Source organism: Solanum stenotomum, unplaced genomic scaffold (assembly GCF_019186545.1).
Source record: "Solanum stenotomum isolate F172 unplaced genomic scaffold, ASM1918654v1 scaffold1971, whole genome shotgun sequence".
In the NCBI taxonomy this organism is placed as follows: domain Eukaryota; kingdom Viridiplantae; phylum Streptophyta; class Magnoliopsida; order Solanales; family Solanaceae; genus Solanum; species Solanum stenotomum.
In genome coordinates, this window is record NW_026025675.1 from 39,196 (window position 1) to 63,357 (window position 24,162).

Consider the following 24,162-nt stretch of genomic DNA (forward strand, 5'->3'; position numbering starts at 1 on the left):
TCATTTGGCCCAATATTGTTTATAGCACATTACCATATTTTTGTTATTTTGTAGTCGTAAATATTTCTCTATTATTTTTTGTTTATCCATTATGTATGCTTATATTGCATCACATTTAAATTTTTTTATTGAATAAATAAATTGATTAATGCTTTGATAAATTCAGTGATCATTCTTAAAATTTAGAAAAACAAATTACTTCAAGGCGTGAAAATAATATTTAGAGGCTGAACACTAAACTTAAGATGATTTGGATGTAATTTAGGTAAAAAATTCCTGCTTATTGAGCTCGGTGACCTAGCACGACAAGACACTCTCAAAAAACAACAAAAAAATTGTTAGAATATTCAGAATATTACTTTCTTTTTTTTTTTTTTTTTTTTTACCCAGATCCAACATTTGAATAATCTTTATTCAACTCACCCATTTGCTATCATTAGTTGATAGGATCAGTTCACCACTCAAATTCTAACTTAGATATATACTTTTCTAATAAACTATTTTGTGAATATTAATAATTAAATTCAGATCTATATAAGTCCCAAAAAAGGCGTAGCAAAAACTAGTAAAGGATGAATTTGCTACTAGAATGGAATCGTCCGCTCTTTTTGACTAAGAAAATGGACAGTGTGAACTATGACCTCAACCTTTATTCGTCTTCAACCCACAAAAAGTTGTCTTTTTTTCTCATACTCGATATTCGATATTTGCATTACATTAAAACTACAATAACAACAATAATAAAATAGAGTTTGAGTAGAATATAGCATACACAAACCTTAACCATACTTGTTGAGTCAGACCAATCGGTTAACTTCCGACCGCTCTTACAAGAGAGCTAATCTCATAGAGTTCAATTCCCCTTTTTCGGATTTTACCCGGTGAGCACAATTGTTGCTCGGGTAGGTGGTGCGAGTTTCAAGCAACTTAAGGCTATTTTCAATTCTAGTCCTGCAAAACACTATTTTACCCCAATAAAACTCCATATCTAGGACTCGAAATCAAAACTCTGGTAGTAGATATGAAAAAACCTTCTTTGGTTAAAAAGGTTTTCACCCACAAAAGTGTAGAAGCAACACTCCAAAATGCACACACACAAACAAACATTATTATCAATAAAATATTAGCCGAATCATATTAATAAAATAATGTACACAGCTAAGATTCTTCCACCACTCCTCTCCTAATATTAACAAAATTGGAGGAATGATTTTTTCTACTTTAAAATAACATTACTAGTACTACTACAACTACTACTACTAGTAATAGTAAACATTTTCCAACCAAACAAAACATAGAAAAAAACAAAGACAATGTTTGGTAAACACTATTCCAAGTTTCCACAAGACACAAAAATTCATCAACGCGCTTTCCCCTTTATTGAAAAGCCAGCCAGCCATGCCATGCCCCCCCTTCTAAATTCCTCCATCATTCTGGTCTCTTTGTTCCCATTTCACAACATTAAAAAAAACAATGTTATCGTTGATGTGTTGTGTTGTGGGTCCATTTGTAAAGGAAAGAATCTGATGCTGCTTTTGGATTTACCATCTATGGGAGGTTCAACACAGGTAAACTTGACACTGAATGACAGTTTTACCTATCTTGAAACCGGGAACCACCGTGAAGCCAACACGGGGTTCGGTTTCTGGTGATCCATCCCATGATATGAACGCTTCTTCATTCAGACTCTCCATGTAAACGTCTGAAAATCGATTACCTTTACTCAATTGGAAGATTGAAGCTATGGGATCGAAGGAGAAAGCTAGACAGTGTAGTAACCAGATGCGCTTAGCCATATCGCTGTATGCGGAGAAGAAAGTTGACTCGGGATACTCACCTGAATTGAGTATGTTTCTTTGATCCAGGTTGCCGAAAATGGAGTCTTCCATCTTGGGATGGATTAGTTTCAGGTACTTGGCACGACAGAATCTTGAGAATGTTGATTTGGGTTTCCAGGCAAAGTAATCAGCAGGCTTCATGGATCTTAGCTCGGTGAATCTGTCGTAAAACAACTTTTGCCTCTTCTTTTGCTCGGGCAGAGGCTCGGTTGAGATGGAAAAGGTTGGATAATTGAAACCATCAAACATCTCTCGGCTAACGAATGACTCAAAGGCGTAACATATGTCATTTGCTTTCGAGAACTCTATTCCGGGTTCGATGGAACTGGCTGCAGCATCTAACTTCCACCCAGCATCTACCAGCTCCTTGCTCAACAACCTAACAAAGCTTCGAATAGACCTAATTGTCTGCCGATGGAACATGATAAAATGGATGGGGTTCAAGCTTGAAAAGTGAAGATTGTCCAAAGGAGACACAGGCCCGCTGGCATTCAATCTTTTCTCAAGCAGCTTGTTTTCTTGATTAGCCTCAACTAGTTTCTCTCGAAGAAACATAAGTTCTGATTCCTTGAGTTTGAGCTGTGAATCCAGCTTCTTTCCCATGATATCATACGTCTTCAAAATACTTTTCTGTTCCTGAATTTCGGCCAAAAGGTGAGTTTTCTCTGGGGAATACTCATCGAACTGCTTCTTTACAAAGCACTGTTTCAATTCAGACAAGTTCTTCAGTTCGGCCACCACCAAGTCATCAGCAGATTGAATTCCATCAGGGTCATATGGAGACTGAGCAAACTGCAATTGGGCATATGCCGCTTTAACCGCTGAGATATTCGCAAACAGCTTCGCAAGAAAAGCATCTGCAGCTGCTTTCTGATGCTTTTCATCTTCATCATCGAAGGACTTAAACTGTGTTTTCTTGAGTAACTCACTCTTCACTAAATCCTTCTTTACGACATCATCCTTAACATGTTCACTGAATTTTGGCTTCTGGTTTCCTCCTGTTAGAGATCGGATGTGCAAAACCTTAGCAAACGTACGAGCCAATTTGCTCTTACTCGGGGTCACAGCAGACCGATTAACTGAATCCATCTGAAGCAAATATGAGGTTGTGAAGTTGATATTATACCATATTAGGTTGGAGCAACATAATCATTTCAGCTAATGCCAATAATAGTGTCATTTAAAGAGAGAAAAAGGAATGAAATGATGGCAACGACGACTATCTACCAAATGATTAGCATGTTACAGCTAAAGAAAAAAAGTAACACACTTTAACTCTTGAATCGAGGTTAGTTAAAGGCAATTGGAATTTCTTTTTGTTCTCTACTTGAGTATTGCCCTGTGGCCTCTCAATCTCCTTTTTACAAGTTCAAAAAGTAGAGTTAATTGGAAGAAAAAGAGAAATGTGAACAGAGAGATAGAAGAAAAACTAAAGGCACATCTACATTACAAGTTCAAGAATGCTTTTTTATATAATACTAGAACAAAAAGATACAAGATAGCAACTTGAAGACATGGATATAAAAATGGTTAGCTGAGAACATAAAGAACTTCTGCAGTGCAATATTAATATACTATTCAATAATGTAGAAACGGCATGATTTGACCCAAAACTATTAATAAACTCATCAGCCTCTGCCTAACTTAAAGAATAGTATAAATTTCCCAATCAATAGCCTTTATTCGCCAATTTCCCACATCAATGTGCAAGATGACAACAAATCATAGAATAAAAACGCTACCAACAAACGAATTAATGCAGTATTGCCATAGGGATGAAATCCCATACTCTTAAGCCCCCAAGCAATAGTACTCCAATACTTGGCAATCTATATTTCTAAATTTTCAGTCCCCCACCCCCTGCCCCTCTTGAATACTCTTAAAAAGTAAATCTTTGGACAGAATCATTTGAAAACGACCTCATTAACAGATAATACATGTTAAAGATCTTTATGGGAACAGCAAAGATTGCCGACCTTATTGGGATTAGGCAAGGCCCACTAAGAATAGCCAAAATCTTGGGGATGGAGAACATGAAAAAATAAAAATAAGAACTGCAAACCAACGAAGCCAAAATTTGAACTTTATGAGATCTAAATTCTAGGATAGCCATATCGAGTACTTCCTAGACTTCATGTCAAATCAAATTAGAACAAACAAATTGAAATCGAAAGAGGATTAGTACTTGGGTTCTTAGTTTACTTAATGCAAATATTTAGTAGAAATTTTGATAAAAATACTGAGTTTTGGAATAAAGTTACTAAATTTGGCTGAACCCTATGGTAGCTTTAGGAGCTTTTTTGAATGGACTTATTTATATGTTTTAAGCTAAAATAATTTTTGAACATTTTTGTTAGCGTTAAGGTGAAACGAGAAAGTGGTTTTAAGCACTTATTTTAAGCCAAAATGTCATAACATTAGAAAAACTACAAGCCTGTCTAGACATGCTCTTAATCATAATCCATTCTTAATCAGAGATTTTAGATTTCGCGCGAGAATGAGATTGCCTTAAGTGGGAAAGGATCTACCCCAAGTGGATTTTCTAACTCAAATAAGCCATCTCAGACAGTTGTGAACCAAAAAGAATGGGATAATGATCACCCCATGCATCCCCCACCCCCATGGCACATTTAGACCATGATTCACGCAAGACTTTGTGGTCACACCATTCACACCAAAGTAAAATCAACACACTAATTTTCCAATTTTAAAACTCTTTGACCAACACCTACCAAGTAAAAAGACTCAGAGCCAATAATGCTTGTACTAGATTAGTTAATAGTCCAATTACTCTAAAAAAAAAAAAAAAAGTACTGAATATCCCTCCAAACTTTTGCAGCTTTAGACGTGTCACCACGCATGAACAGGTAATAAAGAAAGAACCCATGTAGTAGAAATAAAGAAAGAACATTTTTCGTGTGGCATGTCTAAGAACACAACGACAAAAGCATATTTTTGAGGCATGTTTACGACCAAAACGATTAAATATAAGTGCATGGTCGATGTGGTTGAGAACCCCAAATCTCAAGATTTGAAACTCAACAGAGACAAAAAAAAACAAATACTAGGTGGTTCTTTTCATCTGTTCTTACTGGATAAAGTTAGCTGGTGACTGTTACAAGTGAGATGTGGCAAGTACCCCCATTGAATTAATTGAGATGGGTGAAAGATAGGACACCACGTTAATAAAAAAAAGTATTTTTTTATTTTCGTAAACTCTATGCCAAAGTTAAAACAGCACAAATAAATTGAGACACATTACAACACTGTTATAGTAATTTCATCACACGTCACTCAGCATTCTGCAAAAAATCACATGGGCCCTGATGATCTTTCAGAACTCTGATTACACACACCATCCAAAGGCACATAAATGCCCGTTGGACTTGCTTTGCCATCTCGATAATCGTGCCCAATATAATCCAACGGACAAAACTTTCAAAAGCTAATTTTCCAGAAAATGTTTACCCACAGTAGCAGCAGTTCACGTGACACCACTTTCAGGTGCTAAAACATCCCAGCAACAAGTCACGTGATCACAAACAATAGTGGAGAGAATCACAGGATAAGCTACTGCGAGGTCGCATACAGTGAAACAAACACAACAATAAGACCTAAACGTGCACCTCATTACAAGGCACACAAATAACTACTGATTCTCTACACGAGAGTGCAGAATAAAATATATACACTAGCACTAATCAATTAATCATATCACCATTCATTTTTTGTATTACATTAATCTCACAGAAAAAAAAAATCAAAGCTACTCACCTTTTTTGGGCGAAACCTTCAGAAAAAAAACTGGAGAATATTCACGCCTCCTGCCCGAATCTCAATGAAGCACAACAAAAACACCATAATCCTCCATTCATAAACAACCTCTTTCTCTCTGCAAACCAAAATCAACGATACAAAAATCAATAAAACTTGAGAAAATTCAGATTTCGTGCACGAATCTCAATGAAGCACAAAATCAGTATAATCATCCACTCTTCTCTCTGTATACCAAAATCAAGGATTCAAAAAATGAAGAAAATTCAGGTTTCGTGTACGAATCTCAATGAAGCAGAAAAACACCACTCATTAACAACCTCTTTTCTCTCTGTATACCAAAATTTATGAACCAAAAAATCGGGAAAAAAAAGTTTAAAACCAAAAAAATAGCATATATATATGAAAAAAAATCCTAAAAATGATACCTTAAGGAAATTTCAGTTGCAGTAGAAAGCTGGCATTGAGCGATAAGAGTGATGATTGAGAATCTTCAACGGCTATTTGATGATGATTGTGCTTTTTACTGTTTATGGATATGCAAAATTAGTGGGTGTTTTAGGGAACAGAGAAAAAATCGGAGCTCGAGGGAGAAGAAATAGTAGAGAGTTAATAAGTGAGAAATTGTGGAGAGAAAGAGGGTAAGAGGAAAAAGACGAAAAGGACCAGGGAAAATGGGGAAGTGTTGGACAACTAGTAAGGCATTGGGAATTTAAATAAAATACTCAGATTTTTTTGGTTGGGTCAATTTATGGACGAATTAAATGACGGAATTGTCCGAAGTGTGAGGGTAATTTTACGTGGGTTTGTATGGATAGGAGCTTAGCTGGATGAAGGGTGATTTAGTAATTGGATATTTACTACTGACGCACCGCATTATTCACACAGGTGTGTTTCTTCAGGAGGAACAATAGGGGGAGGTTTATGAAATATTTAAAATAAAAGAAAAAAAGTTAAATATTATTTTCTTTTATTTATACTTGTCCTAATTTATTTTGAGTCATTGTTAGAGTTAAACTATATGAATTTTGATTAATATGTCAAAATATATATTTATTTAATATTTATATTGAAAAAAATATGCAATTTATAATACATTTTGTATAGTTTTAAAATTCTTTGAAAATTAGTTAAATTGAATCCCCAAAAACATGACATGACAATTAACAACAATAAAGAGAATACTTACCCGTTTCATCTCATATTTATATCAAATCAGTTAATTCAACCATAATAGTCCAAACTACATAATAACTTATACAGCATCACTTAATTATAATTATAATTAAAAATAAACAAATATTTCATTTGTGCAACAATAATTGTCCAATGTTGAGTTGACACATGGATTAAGAAGTGGTAAAGTATAGGAATAATTTTACCAAATCACCCTTATTAAATATAAATCATCTAAAAATTTGAAAATTGTATAGTATTTAATAATAAAGGTAAATAGATATAAAATTATTTATTATTTATTACTCCCTCCGTCTCATTTCAATTGTCATGTTACGTTTTTCGAAAGTCAATTTGAATAATTTTCAAAGTTAAATTAAATTACATTAATTTGATATTTTAAACAAAAAAATTAGATATAACAAAACTATACGAAAAGTATTATAAATTACAATTTTTTGCATATCAGTATGATGAAAAAATACATTGAAAAATGTTAGTCAAAGTTCTTATGGTTTGACTTTAAAAAAAAAGAAATCATAATTAACAACTAAAAGAAGACAGAGAGGGTATTTTATAAACTTGGATAAATATTACTCCAAATATCTAATAGGAGTAATATTTGTCAACTATTGACTTTGCACACTTTTTAAGAAGCTATAAATAGAAGGATAATTTTACTATATCATCTTTTGAATATATAATAAATATAATAGAGTAATGAATATAATTAATGATAAAGGAAAAAAAAGGAAGTAAGTGTGAAAAATATATATTAACTTTAGTGGACAAATATTGTTAGACATTTTACAATATTATACTGAATAACTATTATTGAACGAAAAGAGTATATTAGACTTCCAAAAATAATACAATGAATCAGTAAAAATGAATGGAGGGAGTAAGAGAAACTATGTTGTCTTAAGCTAAAATCGAATCCCAATAAGGCAATGACACTGTCCAAAGAAGATGAGAATCTCAAACAAACTATGCACTTGTATTTTGTTCCTATCTTTTTCTTCACATCTAACTAAACACCTATTTTTAGTTTATGAAAAATCTACTTATTTGTGATTTTAAAAAAATCATTTTGTCTTAAAGTTAGGCTTTTACGTTCTTTTTTAATTAATAGTATGAATAAATAAATAGAGCGTTACATTCCAACAATAATGATGATTCTAACTTGATGACCATTATATATATGGCATTAAGACGCAAACAAGTATATCTTGTGTGCATGCATTATTTTTACTTCCAATTTCATTTATTACATACGCAAAGATATTATTATTACTAGCTTTTACAAGCACAATAAGGATGAGTCGTTACAAAATAAAAAGAAAGATCTTTCTAATCAATGAGAGACACTTTCGTTTCCATTTCTCTAAAAAAAGTATTTGAATTATTCTTTGATTTTTTTTAGAACAGATAATTAATTTATTTAGTCGTATTATAATTTAATTTTATTGTCGTAGTCACTTTAATATATTTCCATTATACAATCCTCATTTTCGTTGTCATATTGTTCAAGAAAACCTAGAGTTTAAGATTATTTAATGTTGTGAAGAAATTTTCAAAGAAAAATATAATCTTTAACATTGTGTAGTTCTCATATCTTGTGACGATAGTGACATTTGCATGGAGGGAAGACAAATTTTTCTCTTTAGCTTTCAATTTTATTTCTCACATGCTCAAATGAATTTTCTTTTACTAACTTTGATAACATAATAAATGATTATTCTTTACGAAATAAAAAGGGAAATCTTTATAATCAATGAGAGATACTTTTGTTGTACATATATACCTTTCATTTCTCTAAAAATTTTTTTGGATTCTTAAGAAATTCTTCAATTTCTTTCGAAAACAAATGATTGGTCATTTGTTGCTTTTGTCGTATCAGAATATAATTTTATTGTCGTAGTCACTTAATTATATATTCTTTATTATAGAATTCTCGTTTTCGTTGTCATTTTGTTCAAGAAAAACCTACAAAATTAAGATTCTTTAATATTGTGAAGAAATTTTCAAAGAAAATCTAATCTTTAAGCTTGTGTAGTTTTCATATCTTGGTGATGATGGTGACATTTTTCTTCTAAATTTCATCAATCAATTGTGAACATTTGTGGATGCTGTAATTTACTTTGAAATATTGGTCCTACTTTTACCTGTTGCTATCTATCATTTTTTTCTCCATTTAATTTGCCTCCTTAACATGTCATTTTTTTCCAATCAAGAGAGTAATGTCTTTTTCTATTATTTTGACCATGGAAAAAAATAGATATTTGTCGATTTGCAAATAAAAAAGTAATGTATATACCAAATCTAATGTATATATTGCATTTATAAATAAAAAAATAATCGAACAAATATTGAATAAAACAGTACACGAAGATTCATAAGCAGCCTAGAAGGACTTATTCGACCTAATTGTTTTCATTTAATCGATGAAATCATGAAATCAATCTTACTTTCACTGTGATCGGTTTCTTTTTAAAATTAAGCGTTTATTTCTTGTCCATTTTTTATACTTTTATATATATATAATAAAATATGGAATTTCACTTTTTGTTCACAAACTATTTCAAGAGATATTCTAAAGTTACTTTAAAATACACAATAATAACCAATAGCTAAAAGCCAGGTTGCTTACGTGTGCTTCTTGCTTCAGCCTATCCTATTCATAAATCAGAATTAAACAATTATTCTATTACTTACTGGTAATAGATTGTTTTACCTTCCAAAAAATGAAACTATTTCCCGTAAATAGCCATACAATCAAGAATTATTATTTGATTATTTGTTCTTCTATCTTATATATATTTAACAAATTATTTGATATTCAGTATCACTTGACTCAAATAGGTTGAATTTGTGTCACGTAAGACTTCTTAAGAGAAAAACATTAAAAATAATTCTATTTTCAAAGATTGATTTAAGACTTTTGATTAAAAGTAGAGAAATTTATGTTATTCCACAAAAAATCATGGTGATTTTTTATTATGTAATTCCTACGATCTGCTCGCTTTGATCTTTGCACGTCTCTTCAAAAATAATAATTAATATGAGAATTTTATCATAATACTCATATTAATTGACGTTAATTAGCATTAGGTCTTACCAACAAGGGTTAGTGGAGTGATAAGTACTTCTTCATCCTTAACCAGAGGTCTCGAGTTCAACCTCTAGGTACGGAGTTACTTTTATTAAGAAACACTTTACCTCTCCGTTCCATCTTTATTTTGTCAATAATGTTCGTCTCTTTTTTATCTAAAGAGACTAGATTAATTATGTCACGATCCATCTTTATTTTGGATTCTATTGAATTAATAAAAACAACCAGTAAGTTATTTTGGGTTGTTTCTTCTTATTTAAATAAAAAGGGAAAGGCATAAGTCAGACACCTAATTAATTCTTAATCCTTAATTATTCCTTTCATTGATTAAATTAAGTGATATCCTCTTCTCATAATTTGTCACGAAATGGATTGTACACTTGCTAATTGCAACTTGCAAGGGTTAATTAATAATTAATTAGTTATAATAAGGTTTCGCAGGTGTTGTAACATTCAATGAGGACATTGGTTATAATCAATAAACACCACAATAATGTATGTGTTGTTTGAAGTGTCTGAAAAGTTAAATTAATTATTAGCAAAGATATATGATTACTTGAAGCAACTCTTGGAATGGATATTGTTTAACCAATTAATAAAGTTAACTATATTATAAGCATTGCCAATTTGACATTATATCAATTGGACTTTTACATAACTTTACATTCAATTTTTATTCTTTCTACTAGAGGCATATAATGTTCAAATAATTTTGGCAATGTGGTCGAAAGCCTAGTGGAGCAAGTATGAGACGTACGAATTTAGCCGAACTTAATAATTTTGATTTGAATTTTATATATGCATGTTTAGAAATTTATGAAGCGCATATATATATAAAAACTTCACAGCATATTATAAATTCTAAATTCATGCTTATAAACTTTGAATTCTAAATCTACTCCATCTTAATTTGATGAGCAAAGGTCAAGGGCAATGTTTTCTCTCATCTTGAAATGAAGATTGTCAAATTCAAAATAATACGTGTGACTAAATTAATCAAATAGAGAAAATGGGCAAAAGCCCCACTCACTTTGCCAGATAAGCAATTAGGGAGCTAATAATTTCATTTTTAAACAGTTTAAGGAGGTGATAGCAGAGGCGTATCCAGGATTTTGGCTAGATGGGTGCACGATTACGAAAAAATATATTTTAAATATAAATTTGATCAATTTGACTTTTAGTTCGTATATGAACCATTAAATTTTAAAAATTATAGGTTCAAAATGTATAATACTACTAGTTTTAAATTTTAATATACACATTTGATTTAATTATATAAAAAATTTACAATGTTAAATTTTTTAGGAATTTTCAATGTAACACACTTGAAAAATTTGAAAGATTAAAGGAAAAAAACAAAAGTAAAATTAGCTGAAACGTCAAAAGTGTAACTGATAACCACTTGGAAAGGTGTTACTCACAGAGACAAGATAGATATAAGATTTAAATTTATATCCTTACTTAGAAAGGTGCACCCAATCATCATCGCATTATTATATAATATACTTTGAACATGGGTTCACACATCTATATTTAAATATTTTTTAAAAAATATAACACTACTACACATGATCTAGAGAGGGGAGCATGGGTTCACGTGAACCCACGGCACCCCCACTAGATACGCCTCTGGGTGATAGGACCCACCGTAAAGTATGAGTGTGTAGTTGAGAATCCGACAATAGATTAGAGGGGCTTTTGGTCGTTTTCTCAATCAAATACGGTCCAAACTATATAAATGTCATGATTTGATTAGTTGGTGAGTAATTCTTTCATCATTAAATTAGTGTTTTTTCTTGTTTTTTTTTTGGGTTTTCCATCGATATCCGTTACTCATATTGGAGCCCAACTATTTTGGACTCTCGTTGCATAGGACCTCATTCTAAGGAAAACACTTCCTACGAAGGTATGTTTTCATACTCAGGGCTCGATCTCGAGACCTTTAGTTAAGAAAGAAACAACTCCATCTGTTGCATCACATTCTTTTATGGTCATTAAATGAGTGATTTATGTCCAAAGGAATTGAAATTAGCGATTAATATCCAAGGAATTGATTAAAGATGTAATGTCTGTGGGGCAAAGATAGACGAGAAACCTACATTTGCATGCCCTAATTAAACGGGAAGTAATCAGACGTATCCATCCATCTTGCCAACACGTTGATGTGTCGAACAAGTTATACTTGGGTGAAACCTCATTTTTTAAATAAAAAACTTATCTGAGTCGGTTTAGGCACACTTCAATTAGTTTCATAAGTCGTGTATTGGTCAAAATATGAGTATAGCACGTGGAGCATTGAACAAGTCTAGACGCGTGACAATATCAGTCTAGTCAGATCCAACTTAGTAAGAGAGATTCTAGTCAAAATGTGGAGTTACCCCTGAAAAAATTCTTAGGGCTTAAAAAGTGTCTTGCCCCATTTCTCGATACGACAAAATTGAATAACCTTACTTCGGAATAAAGCACCTAATAGATTTTTTTTTGTTTCTCATCCGGTGTTCGAACTAAATCTGAATCGCACACGGCAGGCCATTCAGGGGCGACGCTCCCAATGATTTTCTCCATAACTAGAGCTCGAACCTGTGACCTTTGGTTAAGGATAAAACAATCTCAATACTGCACCATAACCCATGTTGGTCCCAGTAGGTTTTATTTACTAGTTCTATTACCTTCTTCAGAAGCAAATTCTCAACATTTGGTATTTGATCATTATAATCTACTTGTCTTTAACCTCTCAAATACAAATTCAATGGAGCATGGTCGAAAGCTACACTGCTAAGTGGCCCAATGTAAAGGCCCTTAATTTATAGGCCCATATTAGTATTGGGCCTCATCAACATTAAAGTCAGGCGCGTGTATCTACAACTTCTAGCTATGCAACTAGCATAAATATTTTCCAATATTATTATTCCATTTTCATAAACAAAAGTACTTTTTTTTTAGTGAAAAAAAAAATACGCTTTACCACCGATTCTTTTCCATTATTCTCGATAAATGCACTTTCTTAAAAAAATAAAATAAAAAAAAGTGGAATTTTTAAAGCCACTGAAACTAAATTAAAGAAAATAAATAAATAAAATAAAATAAATATTTAACCTCATTCGTCATAATTCCTCCAAAAAATTGTTCAAAAGCTTCAAAGTACTACTTACAACTGAACAGTACTGAACTTAGCTTAAGCTTTTTTTGTTTATTATTTTTTTTTGCTTAGCAGAATCAATGTGATTATTTTTTTTCATCTGTAACATACAACATTTAGCTTTACTTTCTTCTGCATTTTCAGAGATCCAAAAAAAAAAAAATTAAAAAAAAATCACTGTTTGTTCTGATCTTTGTGCTCTTTTTGGGATTTTTTTGTACTGGGGAGAAATAGCTATGAGAAATTCCTTTTTATTTTTCAGTTTGATAGCTTTTTTTATTGCTTATCTTCAATTTCAGGTTCATGCTGCTGCTCCTGCTGGTAAGACCCAATTTTCTGATTTAATTTGATTTTTTTTTTTTTTTGGGTTGATGTTGATTGAGATGATTTCTGTATGATATAGGAATGCTTTAATTTTAAATTTTTAATTTTCATAAAAAGTGAGGGTAGGGGAAGGGGAAGGGGAAAGGATAATGGGTGAGGGGATTACGGGAATCGAATCCTCGCGAACAATGTGAAAGTTGAGGAAGTCAATCAACTGAGCTATTAAGATTTCTCCGGGTTTTTTCAATTGATTTTGAGAATTTGACTGATTTTTTGTTTTGTTTTGCAACTCAGGGCCTTTGATTAAGCACTTGAATTCTATACTCAAATGGTCTAGGTCTACCTCTAAAACTCCTCAATCAGGTTAACTTTTTTGTTTTTGTTTCCTTATGTTTGGTTTTACATTTGGCATTGGAAATTTGGATTTGAGCAAATGTGACTGAATACTAGCATTGGAAATTTGACTATTGTGTGTTATGTTGTTACAGATGGAAATTTTCTTCATTTCGAAGAAGGCTACTTAGTTGAGACTGTTGTAGAAGGAAATGAACTTGGTGTTGTGCCATATAAGATACGCGTCTCAGAGGATGGTGAACTCTTTGCTGTTGATGCTATTAATAGTAAAATCGTTCGAATTACTCCCCCGTTATCTCAATGTAAGCTTCTTTTTGGGTTGGAAAATGGTTGAGAATGTTTGTCTTGTGGACGAATGGAGATCCGTGGTTTACTTTTGATTTATGTGTCTTTTGCTTATTAAGATTGCTGACTGTGCAGATAGTAGAGCAAGATTAGTTGCTGGTTCATTTCAAGGTCACACTGGCCATGTGGACGGGAAGCCAAGTGATGCTCGTTTCAAAAATCCAAAAGGAGCTGCCATGGACGACAAAGGAAACATTTATGTTGCTGATACCTCAAATCTGGCTATTAGGAAGATTGGAGAAGCAGGTGGTTGTTATGCTTGACATCTCGCCTTTGTTTTGAGACATATAACATTCTAATTAATCTTCATTGGGTTACTTTTATGTCTCATGAAAAAATTAGGCTGAAGTTACTGTATGGAAGTAAAAGGAAAATGATTGAAAGATCTTGTCTATCAAGTAAAGGTCTTTGTCTTTCTTATTTTCAGGTGTGACAACAATTGCTGGAGGAAAGTCTAATGTTCCAGGATACAGGGATGGGCCAAGTGAAGATGCACAGTTTTCAAGCGACTTCGATGTAATATATGTTCGTCCAACTTGTTCATTACTCGTTGTTGATCGAGGTAATGCTGCTCTTAGGCAAATTTCTCTCAGTCAGGAGGATTGTGACTACCAGTACAGCTCAGTGTCAACTATAGGTTTGAATCCTTTAAGACTAGCTGACTTCTTTGATCTTCAATTACCATCAATAGTATCTGCTATCTAGAAGTGTTAAGTATTCTTGATAGATATGTGCTATGAACAATGCTTTAGCTTTATCATTCGCTGACTAGGTATATCCATGTAGTGACTTTGAAATCAGTTGGGTACGTGGTGTGCTCTTTCAGCAACGAAGTATGTTCCGACTCTTACATTTGGAGTTGTAAATCACTAAATTTACATGAAATCTCATTTTGGCTAGCATTTCTTTCAAGGCTAAATGTTTAGAATTTAGCAGAGTGAATTGAAGTTCAACTTGGTATGAGAAAATCAATGATGATGCAATGCATTTCTTCTTGAGTAAAGACAAGTTTTGGGCTCTTTTATTCTGTTAAAGTTACATATTGAGTTGAGTTTGATACTGAAATCCAAGAACTTAGACCCATATTGGGGATTGGAAGGCCCTCAGGGATTTCTCAGCTGTCAAAAAAAAATTTGATCTATACTTGCACTTGTTTGTGTCCAACTTTTCCCCTGCTCTATAAGCATATCTTGCTAGATCCAAGTAAAAACGTATTAACACCTAGTACTCACTCTCAGATGAAGATGTGAAAATGACTTAGAAAGAAGAGAAACCATAGCTAGTCTCACGCCCAAATTCGGAACTGCTAATTAATGAATGGATATACAGAATATTTACTATATTAGGTTGTTCTGTTTGTGTAATTTTAGATGTTTACCACTAGTTGCTTCAGCCTGGCATGGTTCGCTTTGGTTCTCTCTAACTTCATCTTATACTTGTGGCAGATGTTCTCATGGTTATTGGTGCTATTATAATAGGATATGCTGCGTGCATGCTCCAGCAAGGATTTGGCTCCAAGACGGTAGGTGATTCTGATCCATGGTCTTCTTTCTTGCATTACAGGTTGTGATTATTTTTCTAGCATCCATCTCTCAGTCCAGTTCTTATTGATTTTCATGTTCTTGCCTACCAATGAAACGCTGGAACTCCCTCGAAGATCAACTTAAATCTCTATTATTTTTTAAATTAAATGGAGGATGTACATTTGAGGAATATCAGTGATTGCCTAAAGATATTACTATGTCAGTTCAGTCTACATCTTGGCATATAAATAGGAGTTCCTCGTGCGACACATTTCTTCTAGTACCCCATTTGTCAGGACATTCACTTATGAATGAGTTGTTTATCCTTGAGGAAGTGCATACAAGATTTGTATGGCTTCAAAAGTCATATTGTTAAAATTTTCATGCTTTATATGAAAAGGCAGGCATGTGCTTGGTATCATGCTATTCGCTAATCGTGTATAGTTGCAGCAAGTACGTGATGTGGAAGTGGAGCAACAGGAACCTTCTTTATTGAAGGAGAAGCCGACCCCTGTTGTTGAAACTGTGAAAGACGAACAAGAAGCAGGCTGGCCGTCATTTGGACAGCTTCTCTGGGATTTGGCCAAGCTTGCAATAGAGGGTTTGGGTTCCCTTTTTGGCTATGCCGTTCCTTTGCGGTTTAGACACAAGAGCTTCATTAGACCCGGATTAACTCCATTGAAAGATTCACTGATCATGCCTGAAGATGAAGTTGAGCCCCCGTTAGTTCAAAAGCAGAGGGCTCCAGCACCTGCTTCCGAGATCAGACATGTCCCAGCTGTCGGTGATAAAGTAGTACCCGAGGGCAAGCCCACCAAGATTAGATCCGGTAGTACAAAAGACCCTAACTTATCAACCAAGCACAGGTCTTCCAGACGACATGAGTATGCAGAATACTATGGAGCCTCAGGTGAGGTTCCTTCATACGTGCACGTGAGGTCTAAAAGCCAGAAGGAAAGACCCAAGCATCGGCGACATGATTCAAGTGTTGGAGCAGCAGGAGTAGAGACAAAACCTGCTGATCAAACGAAAGCAGTAAACTATGAGGATCCAAAGTTTGCCCATTACAGCATGAGGAACAAGTATGGAGACTCTTTCCCCCGGTACGCATGACTCTAGCCTCACTAATGACTTAGTTTTATAAGCAGGGAGGGTCAAAACTTTTTGTCATGTAAGTTGTAACTCTAATATTAATGGAAGCAAGTCAAGTCATATGTGCTGTATTGAGTAATTTCACAGATTTTCCTTTACTCTTTTCTGGAGGAAGGAAAAAATCTTAAAGTAGTGGCGTACGTCTTGCCGGGGAGTGAAAGTAATAGGAAAAGGATGAGACATTCATGTGAAATCTGAGGTTTGAAAGATGACAGCCGTGATATTCTTGATGATCAAAACAGTTTTTGTTCTAACTTGTGGAGAATCCTCATTCCTATCCCCTTAATGAAGCCAGCAGGCGAAACGACGATCGACTCACAAGAAAGTGTGTTAGTATTATTATTACATAAGACTTTTGTGTATGTTGTATGAACTTATCTCTCAGTAATTGAATAGAATTCTGTCTCATCATTTTTATGTATTTTGCAGTTGTATAAATGATGCTGGAAAAAGAGCTTTTTTTTTTCTTGCAAAAAGTGAGATTGTTGAAAGTTGGACTGAAATGAAAATTAAAAGCAAGGACAGTTTTAACGTGATAATCACTACTAAAAATAGTGAAAAGTTGAACTCTTTCCAGTCAACGTCCAGTATGATATTTTTATCACTTCTACAATGATGGATGACAGGTCTATTTGTGAATCACAAAAACAAATTATCGAATAATAATGGAGTAATATTTGTTTTGCTGTTTCGTATGGGTACCTATTTTGGAATCTGACTAATTCGTGTTAGTGCCAAGAAGTTTCATTTTGGGGCAAACCGCTCCTTAATGAAAAGCTTTGAATTTGAGACCTCTAATTACGAATGATTGATTACTTACCATTCCCGCACAGTAACCTGGTATAATTCTAGTAATATTTCTACCATAGAATATCTATTAATAACAATATGTTCAGTGTAATCCCACAAGGTGAGGTCTTGGGAAGATAGGATATACACATACTTATCCCTATCTGGCTACCTTGTGAAGATAGAGATACTAATTTTTAAAGGTTCTTCGACTAAACCATAGTATATCTATCATATAGACTAATTTTCTTTTTAAAATGCACAAAAATGGGACGTTTTACATCAAACCAGAACTTTTAAAAATTAAAGTGAAAATGTATATGAGATATAAAAGTGATAACAAGTTCCATCTTTTCTTTTTTTATGTTGATCACATTTTTAATTATCTTCCATGGTGAAAATTTAATATCTAGTGGCATAAAACGGTGTAATCACGAGAAAGCAATTCAAAGCCAACTACCGATATAGCTTTCCTCTTTAATGTTATTATCCATAGTTATAGTAATATAGTATTTCAACCTCATTATTTTCTTACATCTCATTTGCCAGTTTTAGGAATATTTCAACTCTTTAACAATTTTTGAAAAGTTATATGCCACTATGGTTTATGTGTGTAACTATAGGGAATTTGTATGCTAAAAAAGAAACACTATGGGTTCTTGTGGATCATCTCATGTCAAGCCCAACAGTTAGTATTTTAATTTCTTGATTTAATAGTACAGTTTTTTCTTTAAATAAATTGAATGATATGATTTAATTTTGAATTATAGGGACAGGGAAAAAAATAATAAGAAAGCCAAAACCATGGAAGCATCCACAACCAATAACAAGAAGTCAATTGATGCAACTGAAGGAAGAGTTTTGGGACACTGCTCCACACTATGGTGGCAAGAAAGGTACAAATAATTCTCTAATCATCTCATTAAAAAAATTTAATTAAGTTGTGTTCGAGAGAGCACACTTTTATTCACGTACGTTGTTTTGATTGATTGTATCCTCAATAAACGATATATATCTTTGGATCTGAATCTAGAACTTTCAACAGGAAAGATAAATTTATGTGTAATAATTCATTAAAATTATAACAAAATCATAGGTTTGAATCCATAATTATATACTAAGTATAATAGGTTTGATGCAAAATAAATCTTTGGATCGAATATAATCATGGAAAAATTATCCAAATACACATTTTATTTTATCATAATCTTTAAAATTCCCTACAATTTAAAAAAATTCAAAAAGCCTCTCTCGGATATATCACTTTCCTCTGGCTGATACATCTCTATCCCTCTCGGATACATCTCTCCCCTCTCGATACATCCTTCACTTCTCGGATATATCCCTCTCCTTTGTATCCGGTTCCTAACCCCTCTCTGAAACATTTCTCTCCTCTCCTCTTGAATACATCCTTCCCTTCTCGGATACATCTCTCGGCTATGTATCCGAAATCCATAAATTTTAAGAGACTTATAATTTGTTAAAAAATAGAGAAATAATGTAATTAACTCTTAACACACCGTGATTTAGGTAAATTATACAATAATCATCTCAAACCTCCACTCCCACCCCCACCCCCACCCCTAACACCTAACCAATATAAAAGTTTTTTTTTATTGACTATACGTGATGATCATACAATTCAACATGATACGAAAGCAGATAAGACACGAGTTTGTAGACAATTGTTTATTAACTCTGTAACAGAAATCTGGGATGCGCTTCGGGCTGCTGCAGAAGCAGATCTAGAACTAGCTCAAGCAATTGTGGACAGTGCTGGAATTATTGCCCAAAACACTGACATGACTATTTGCTACGATGAATCAGGTACTTGTAAAAATAAAACATGTATTTCGCCTTAAAATTATGTTATTTAGTAAGGTTAAAATTTTAATTTTATGCATATATATGCTATATGTTTCAAACCGTTTTTACTTGAGTTGAAAGTCTATTGGAAACAACCTCTCTATCTCTCCGGGTAGAGGTCAGGTCTACATACACATTAATTAGTCATAACCCTACTCATTCTTACTTTTGCGATTCCATTGAATATGTTAGTATTATTGTATATATATATGCTATATGTTGATTCTTATTTTTTATGTGCATCTATTTTTTCATATTTTGACATACCTTAATAAATTTTTTGTCTCTGCTACTAATCGTCATGTCTCCAAGATTGAGCACTAAAATTGCTCAAGTGTATATTTTACACCCATCCTAAACATTAAAAAAAAACTATTATATTTTTAACGTATTTATTTGATCACGCAGATTATATTCATTAAAAAAAAATGTTATTTTACTAATAGAAATTTAACATGATTTGTTGCAGGTACCAAATATGAACTACCAAAGTACGTTTTGAGTGAGCCAACAAATATGATAAGATTTGGTTGACAAAATTACATGAAGAAATAGAAATTCCTTTGGTGGATATGTTGTCTCTACACATAACCCCTTTTTCAAGTTTAAAAAAGTGGCGAAGCTATAATTATCCTTTTTTTTTTTTTTCATTTATCGTCCCAACATTTGCTAGAAAATATTCACAAGGTAAGGTCTGTGTATAAGTCTTTTCAGATCTTACTTGTTGAATTACACTTGATCGATAAGTTATTGTTGATTTGCTAGGTATATTAGGAGTTGAGACTGGAATAATTGTGAGAAATTGGATGTCAATTCCCAACTTTTTGTTATGTGCATTTCATTCTATTAGTACATATAAACTAGTTTTTTTCGAAATGAAACTGCAGATTACTTGAAGCATGAATAGTTTCAATTACAACTCGAAATGTCTCTTCAATTACCTAATCATACCATCACGGTTATTCTAATACTCTTAGTAGGATCATATGCATTTCCTCTGCATCTAAATAGAGTTCACAGCAGGACTGTTGAACACGTAAACCTCATCGTAACCTTTCCTGAAAGACAAAAAACATAAATCAATCAAATTACTGAAGAAAATTGAAGTGATTGCTTACTAGAAAAGTAAAAAATGCAGAATTACTTACCCGGTCTTTCCACTATAAGTTGGAGTGTAATTATAGATGAGATTGTCAAGTACTTTTTGAGCATCTGGTTTATTAGAAGATTTTCTTGCTTCACTGCATTAATACATTATAAGTGAAAGCTTTCAATCATAAATACAATCGTTGAATAAATGAAAACATTAACAAAATCTGTAATTGTTAAACTAGAGTTTTTCGCGAGTTTCACACTTCAATTATCACTTGTTTCCTTACTGAATTTTGGCTTTAGGTCACCCATTCTATTGAGCTGCCTCTGTATCATACTCTTTTCCTTTTTTAGCATTATCATTCTTTATTTTGGGATCGGAACGAAAGGTGATGTACCTGACAAAATAGTTGGCAACAAGTTGAGTCACTTGAACTGCATCTTCAGAATGTGGAATTGCTGATAATCCCCATTCAAAAGCACTTTTCTGCAGCAATGAGAACAATTAAACCAAATGAATTCAATAAGAAGAAAATTAAATACATTGAGTCGGCTATATGAATCCTCATGAGAAACGTCTTAAAGTGAGGATATTATATTACCCTTCTTAACAACTTTACTTGTACTAATAGAATAAGAGAACAAATCATCATTGTACCTCTGGGTGCCACTGTACAGCAGTTATGGGATAGTTCTCTGCTTTAAGAGTAGAGACATAGACCTGATTCATTGATTAAGAAAATTAGATCACTCATCGTGGGATCTGACGAGGGTAGAGTGTAGACAGACTTACCCCTACCTCAAATGTAGAGAGACTGTTTCCGATAAACCCTCAGTAGAGAATATATCATTGTATTCAATATGTATAAAAAAATTGGGGGAAGAAAATATACTTATGTACCTTGTTGCGTGTGTCTGTGCTAGTAGTCAACATAATGAAAAAGCTAGATAGATCATCATTTGCTTGAAATTTTTCTGGTGATAAACCATACTGTTGCATGAGGGGAACAAAAAGAAAATCAAAATATTTAATTTCCCTGTTATCTATGCTGGTGAGAGGTAGTAGGTATTTCGTACAATTAATTGAGATGCCTGCAAGCTAACCCGAACACCAGAATTATCAAAACAAAATTCATTGCTAAAGATGTGCAAACATAATCTTCAAGGACTCACCTTGTGACTTTGTAGCACAAGGCATTCTTTACTCAACTTCTTTATTAATGTAGGTGGGAACCTGCATAAAACATATTAGCCAAATAAACAAGAATCAAAATGCATTGTTATTAATCAAATTGGTCATTAATATTAGTCTTGTAATTAGTTTGGTGATTAATAACTAGTGATGATCTTTAATACCTCCCAAATACTGTATCTTCAATATTTACAGTTTCCACAAAATGGAGTTTGGTTGCCTGATTTGATACACTGAATTTCTCAAGAATGTTATTGTCCTGTTACAAAGGAAAAAAATAAATTGGAAACAGCAAAATAGTAGACCTACTGAGCAGTCCGGTGAACTAAAGCTTCTGTTATGGAGAGGTCCAGGGAAAGCTCGAACAGAGGCGAACTCAAGATTTGAAAACTTAGGGTGCACCAAATATGATCTCTAAGTTAATGAATTTAGCACCCTAGCTGGATTTGAACTCTAGTCTTGCGAGTAGTTCCTCTACCTTGTACCAAGGCACGGGAACACTCGTATGCTTGTCATGGATGCATTGTTAATTATATCCTAGTTTCTGACAGTTTCTCAAGATAAATATACACATATATATACATGATTTTTTTCCGAAATTGACAAGTACACGTGCACCCCACTAGTAAAGGTGGGTCCGCCTCTGGGCTCGGACGACAAGGGTCTATTATACACAACCTTACTCTGCATTTGACCTTTTAATTGTATGTCAATAACTTTACCAGTTACACTAAGGCTCCCGTTCTATATAAACTACTCAATACTTAAAAAAAAGCCCTAATAAAAAGATGTAACAAAATCTGTTACTTATTATGTTTGAAAAGTTTATATGTGACCAATGCACACCATGATAAGGAACAGTGATCAGTATTTTTACATATATATTAAATCAGGAATATCCTTAACAAAATTTCTGATATCGGTATGTGTATTCATGAATAACCTTGGATACAATCATCATCAAAAGCTCAAATCCATGGTTGATGGCAAGGAGAGGGAAATGTTCTCCGGCATCATTCTTCTCCAAAACCTTCTGTAAGTATCACCAAATGAAAATATATGTAGAAAAATTAAAACCAGACAAATATTATATATTACAAGCATTTAGTTGATAACATAGTCAATGATAACTTATTTGTATATGTTTAAAACGTCCTATATTGATAATAGTTCGTAAATAGTTACCCTAAAAATTGCTTTGATAGTCTCAAAATAGTGTCCTTTCTTAGCCCAGCCTCCTGGGAAGATCACTCCATTTACTAGATTAAGTTTCTGCAAATAAAATCCATGTTAGTAATAAAGATTGTTAAAAAACTTACTTACATATGTGTTTACACAATTACACCAAATCAATATGTATTTTGTTATGAGTAAGTAATAAATGTGATAACACAAGAAAACAAGAAATTAGCGACTAACAAAATTTAATAGCTAAACAACAAAACTTCAATGCTAATTCTATTTAGATATGGATTAGTGATGGATTATGAACAATCCAATTAGCTAGGAGCTATTTCGCGACTGATTAGCTAGAGATTGCTAATAAATTCTGTAGCTAATTTCATGTTTTCTAGATGATTTAAAAGAAAATTACTCCATACAAAGACATGTACTATGTTGTAATATCATTAATATGGTATAAACATCGAGTACAAATAAATTCTTATGGATTTTACGTAAAAGCTTTTAAATAAGAATTCAAATTTTAAAAAAGAGGAAAATTAAGTGCACACTTGATCGAGAAGTTGAGGAGAATCATCAAAGAGAAGTGGAATGACCCTAGCACCCCCTGATTCAACTAACTTCACATACGAAGCAGCAATGTAGGACACTCCGGTCGAATTATTTATTCGACCAGAGTCTCCGTCACCGGGATGACTGATAATCCCGATGATTGGCCGGTAATTAAGGTTATGGTCGGGCAAAGGGCAGCCGGCGGGGACAAACAGCTCCACCGACTCAATGGCGGTAACCACAAGGAAGAGAGAGGTAGTGAGAAGGGAAATGAGGAAGTAGTTAGACATTTTTTTAAAAAAATTAGAAGATGATGAGAGTGTGTAGTGATTGTGGTGCTCTTGTTGAGTTTTTATAGAAGAACTACTACTCATCTTACATAATATTTCCTTAGATATTAGTCCGTTTCAAAGAGAATAACATATTCCTGAGTCGGAAATAATTTAAGTTGAACTTCTCATTTTACTTTAAATAACATGTTTTAATAACCTACATAAAAAGATCACGAGTCTCAACATTTTATAGTCATATGGATGTTAAGAATTGTTTATTAGGTTTGTGCATAATCAGATCACAATCAAATATGAGATAAACTCATTCTAAAATTAGTTATTATTTATCCCTCTTATTAAACGAGCTTTAGAGTCATGCATGGTACTTGTAATAATTGAAAGTGATAATATGCCCATACAAAGGAAGCTGCAGTCACCGCTCGTACTCACACCTCATGATGGCTCATGNAACTGAAATGT

General features: G+C 33.1%; 4 protein-coding genes across 5 annotated transcripts; 2 read left to right on the plus strand and 2 right to left on the minus strand.

Moving 5' to 3' along the window:
- Positions 1 to 1,091: 1,091 nt before the first annotated feature.
- Positions 1,092 to 6,356, minus strand: LOC125850830 (protein GRAVITROPIC IN THE LIGHT 1-like). Its single transcript, XM_049530664.1, has 3 exons — positions 6,041 to 6,356; positions 5,613 to 5,730; positions 1,092 to 2,927 (listed from the first exon to the last, which is right to left on the minus strand). The coding sequence occupies exon 3, from the start codon at positions 2,925 to 2,927 to the stop codon at positions 1,560 to 1,562; it is 1,368 nt and encodes a 455-aa protein (XP_049386621.1). The 5' UTR covers positions 5,613 to 5,730; positions 6,041 to 6,356; the 3' UTR covers positions 1,092 to 1,559.
- Positions 6,357 to 13,034: 6,678 nt separating this feature from the next.
- LOC125850828 (uncharacterized) lies at positions 13,035 to 17,145 on the plus strand. Of its 2 annotated transcripts, none has more exons than XM_049530661.1 (7): positions 13,035 to 13,360; positions 13,658 to 13,726; positions 13,852 to 14,019; positions 14,138 to 14,308; positions 14,490 to 14,699; positions 15,508 to 15,584; positions 16,030 to 17,145. In XM_049530661.1, exons 1-7 carry the CDS (start codon positions 13,276 to 13,278, stop codon positions 16,696 to 16,698), a joined length of 1,449 nt encoding a protein of 482 aa, XP_049386618.1. In that variant the 5' UTR covers positions 13,035 to 13,275; the 3' UTR covers positions 16,699 to 17,145. The 2 variants fall into 2 exon arrangements, with proteins under 2 accessions (XP_049386618.1, XP_049386619.1); XM_049530662.1 differs by having other exon boundaries at positions 16,036 to 17,145.
- Positions 17,146 to 18,047: 902 nt separating this feature from the next.
- Positions 18,048 to 20,128, plus strand: LOC125850834 (uncharacterized). The gene is made up of 4 exons (XM_049530667.1): positions 18,048 to 18,214; positions 18,297 to 18,422; positions 19,234 to 19,353; positions 19,862 to 20,128. The coding sequence occupies exons 1-4, from the start codon at positions 18,178 to 18,180 to the stop codon at positions 19,924 to 19,926; spliced, it is 348 nt and encodes a 115-aa protein (XP_049386624.1). The 5' UTR covers positions 18,048 to 18,177; the 3' UTR covers positions 19,927 to 20,128.
- Positions 20,129 to 20,213: 85 nt separating this feature from the next.
- LOC125850832 (gamma-glutamyl hydrolase 1-like) lies at positions 20,214 to 23,712 on the minus strand. The gene is made up of 10 exons (XM_049530666.1): positions 23,410 to 23,712; positions 22,862 to 22,948; positions 22,620 to 22,709; positions 21,841 to 21,935; positions 21,658 to 21,718; positions 21,386 to 21,475; positions 21,143 to 21,205; positions 20,883 to 20,971; positions 20,541 to 20,633; positions 20,214 to 20,450 (listed from the first exon to the last, which is right to left on the minus strand). Exons 1-10 carry the CDS (start codon positions 23,698 to 23,700, stop codon positions 20,396 to 20,398), a joined length of 1,014 nt encoding a protein of 337 aa, XP_049386623.1. The 5' UTR covers positions 23,701 to 23,712; the 3' UTR covers positions 20,214 to 20,395.
- Positions 23,713 to 24,162: the final 450 nt, after the last annotated feature.

Bases quoted from the DNA above. Each gene is read 5' to 3' on its own strand.
- LOC125850830 (XM_049530664.1), bottom strand. From the start codon at position 2,927: ATGGATTCAGTTAATCGGTCTGCTGTGACCCCGAGTAAGAGCAAATTG.
- LOC125850834 (XM_049530667.1), top strand. From the start codon at position 18,178: ATGGGTTCTTGTGGATCATCTCATGTCAAGCCCAACA. The intron at 18,215-18,296 runs GTTAGTATTTTA...TTTGAATTATAG, and splicing joins ATCTCATGTCAAGCCCAACA to GGACAGGGAAAAAAATAATA. The intron at 18,423-19,233 runs GTACAAATAATT...ACTCTGTAACAG, and splicing joins ACACTATGGTGGCAAGAAAG to AAATCTGGGATGCGCTTCGG.
- LOC125850832 (XM_049530666.1), bottom strand. From the start codon at position 23,700: ATGTCTAACTACTTCCTCATTTCCCTTCTCACTACCTCTCTCTTCCTT. The intron at 21,936-22,619 runs GTTATTCATGAA...CCTTTGTAACAG, and splicing joins TGATGATGATTGTATCCAAG to GACAATAACATTCTTGAGAA. The intron at 21,206-21,385 runs GTACATAAGTAT...TCAATGAATCAG, and splicing joins GCACAGACACACGCAACAAG to GTCTATGTCTCTACTCTTAA.
- LOC125850828 (XM_049530661.1), top strand. From the start codon at position 13,276: ATGAGAAATTCCTTTTTATTTTTCAGTTTGATAGCTTTTTTTATTGCT. The intron at 14,020-14,137 runs GTAAGCTTCTTT...CTGACTGTGCAG, and splicing joins TACTCCCCCGTTATCTCAAT to ATAGTAGAGCAAGATTAGTT. The intron at 15,585-16,029 runs GTAGGTGATTCT...AATCGTGTATAG, and splicing joins AAGGATTTGGCTCCAAGACG to TTGCAGCAAGTACGTGATGT.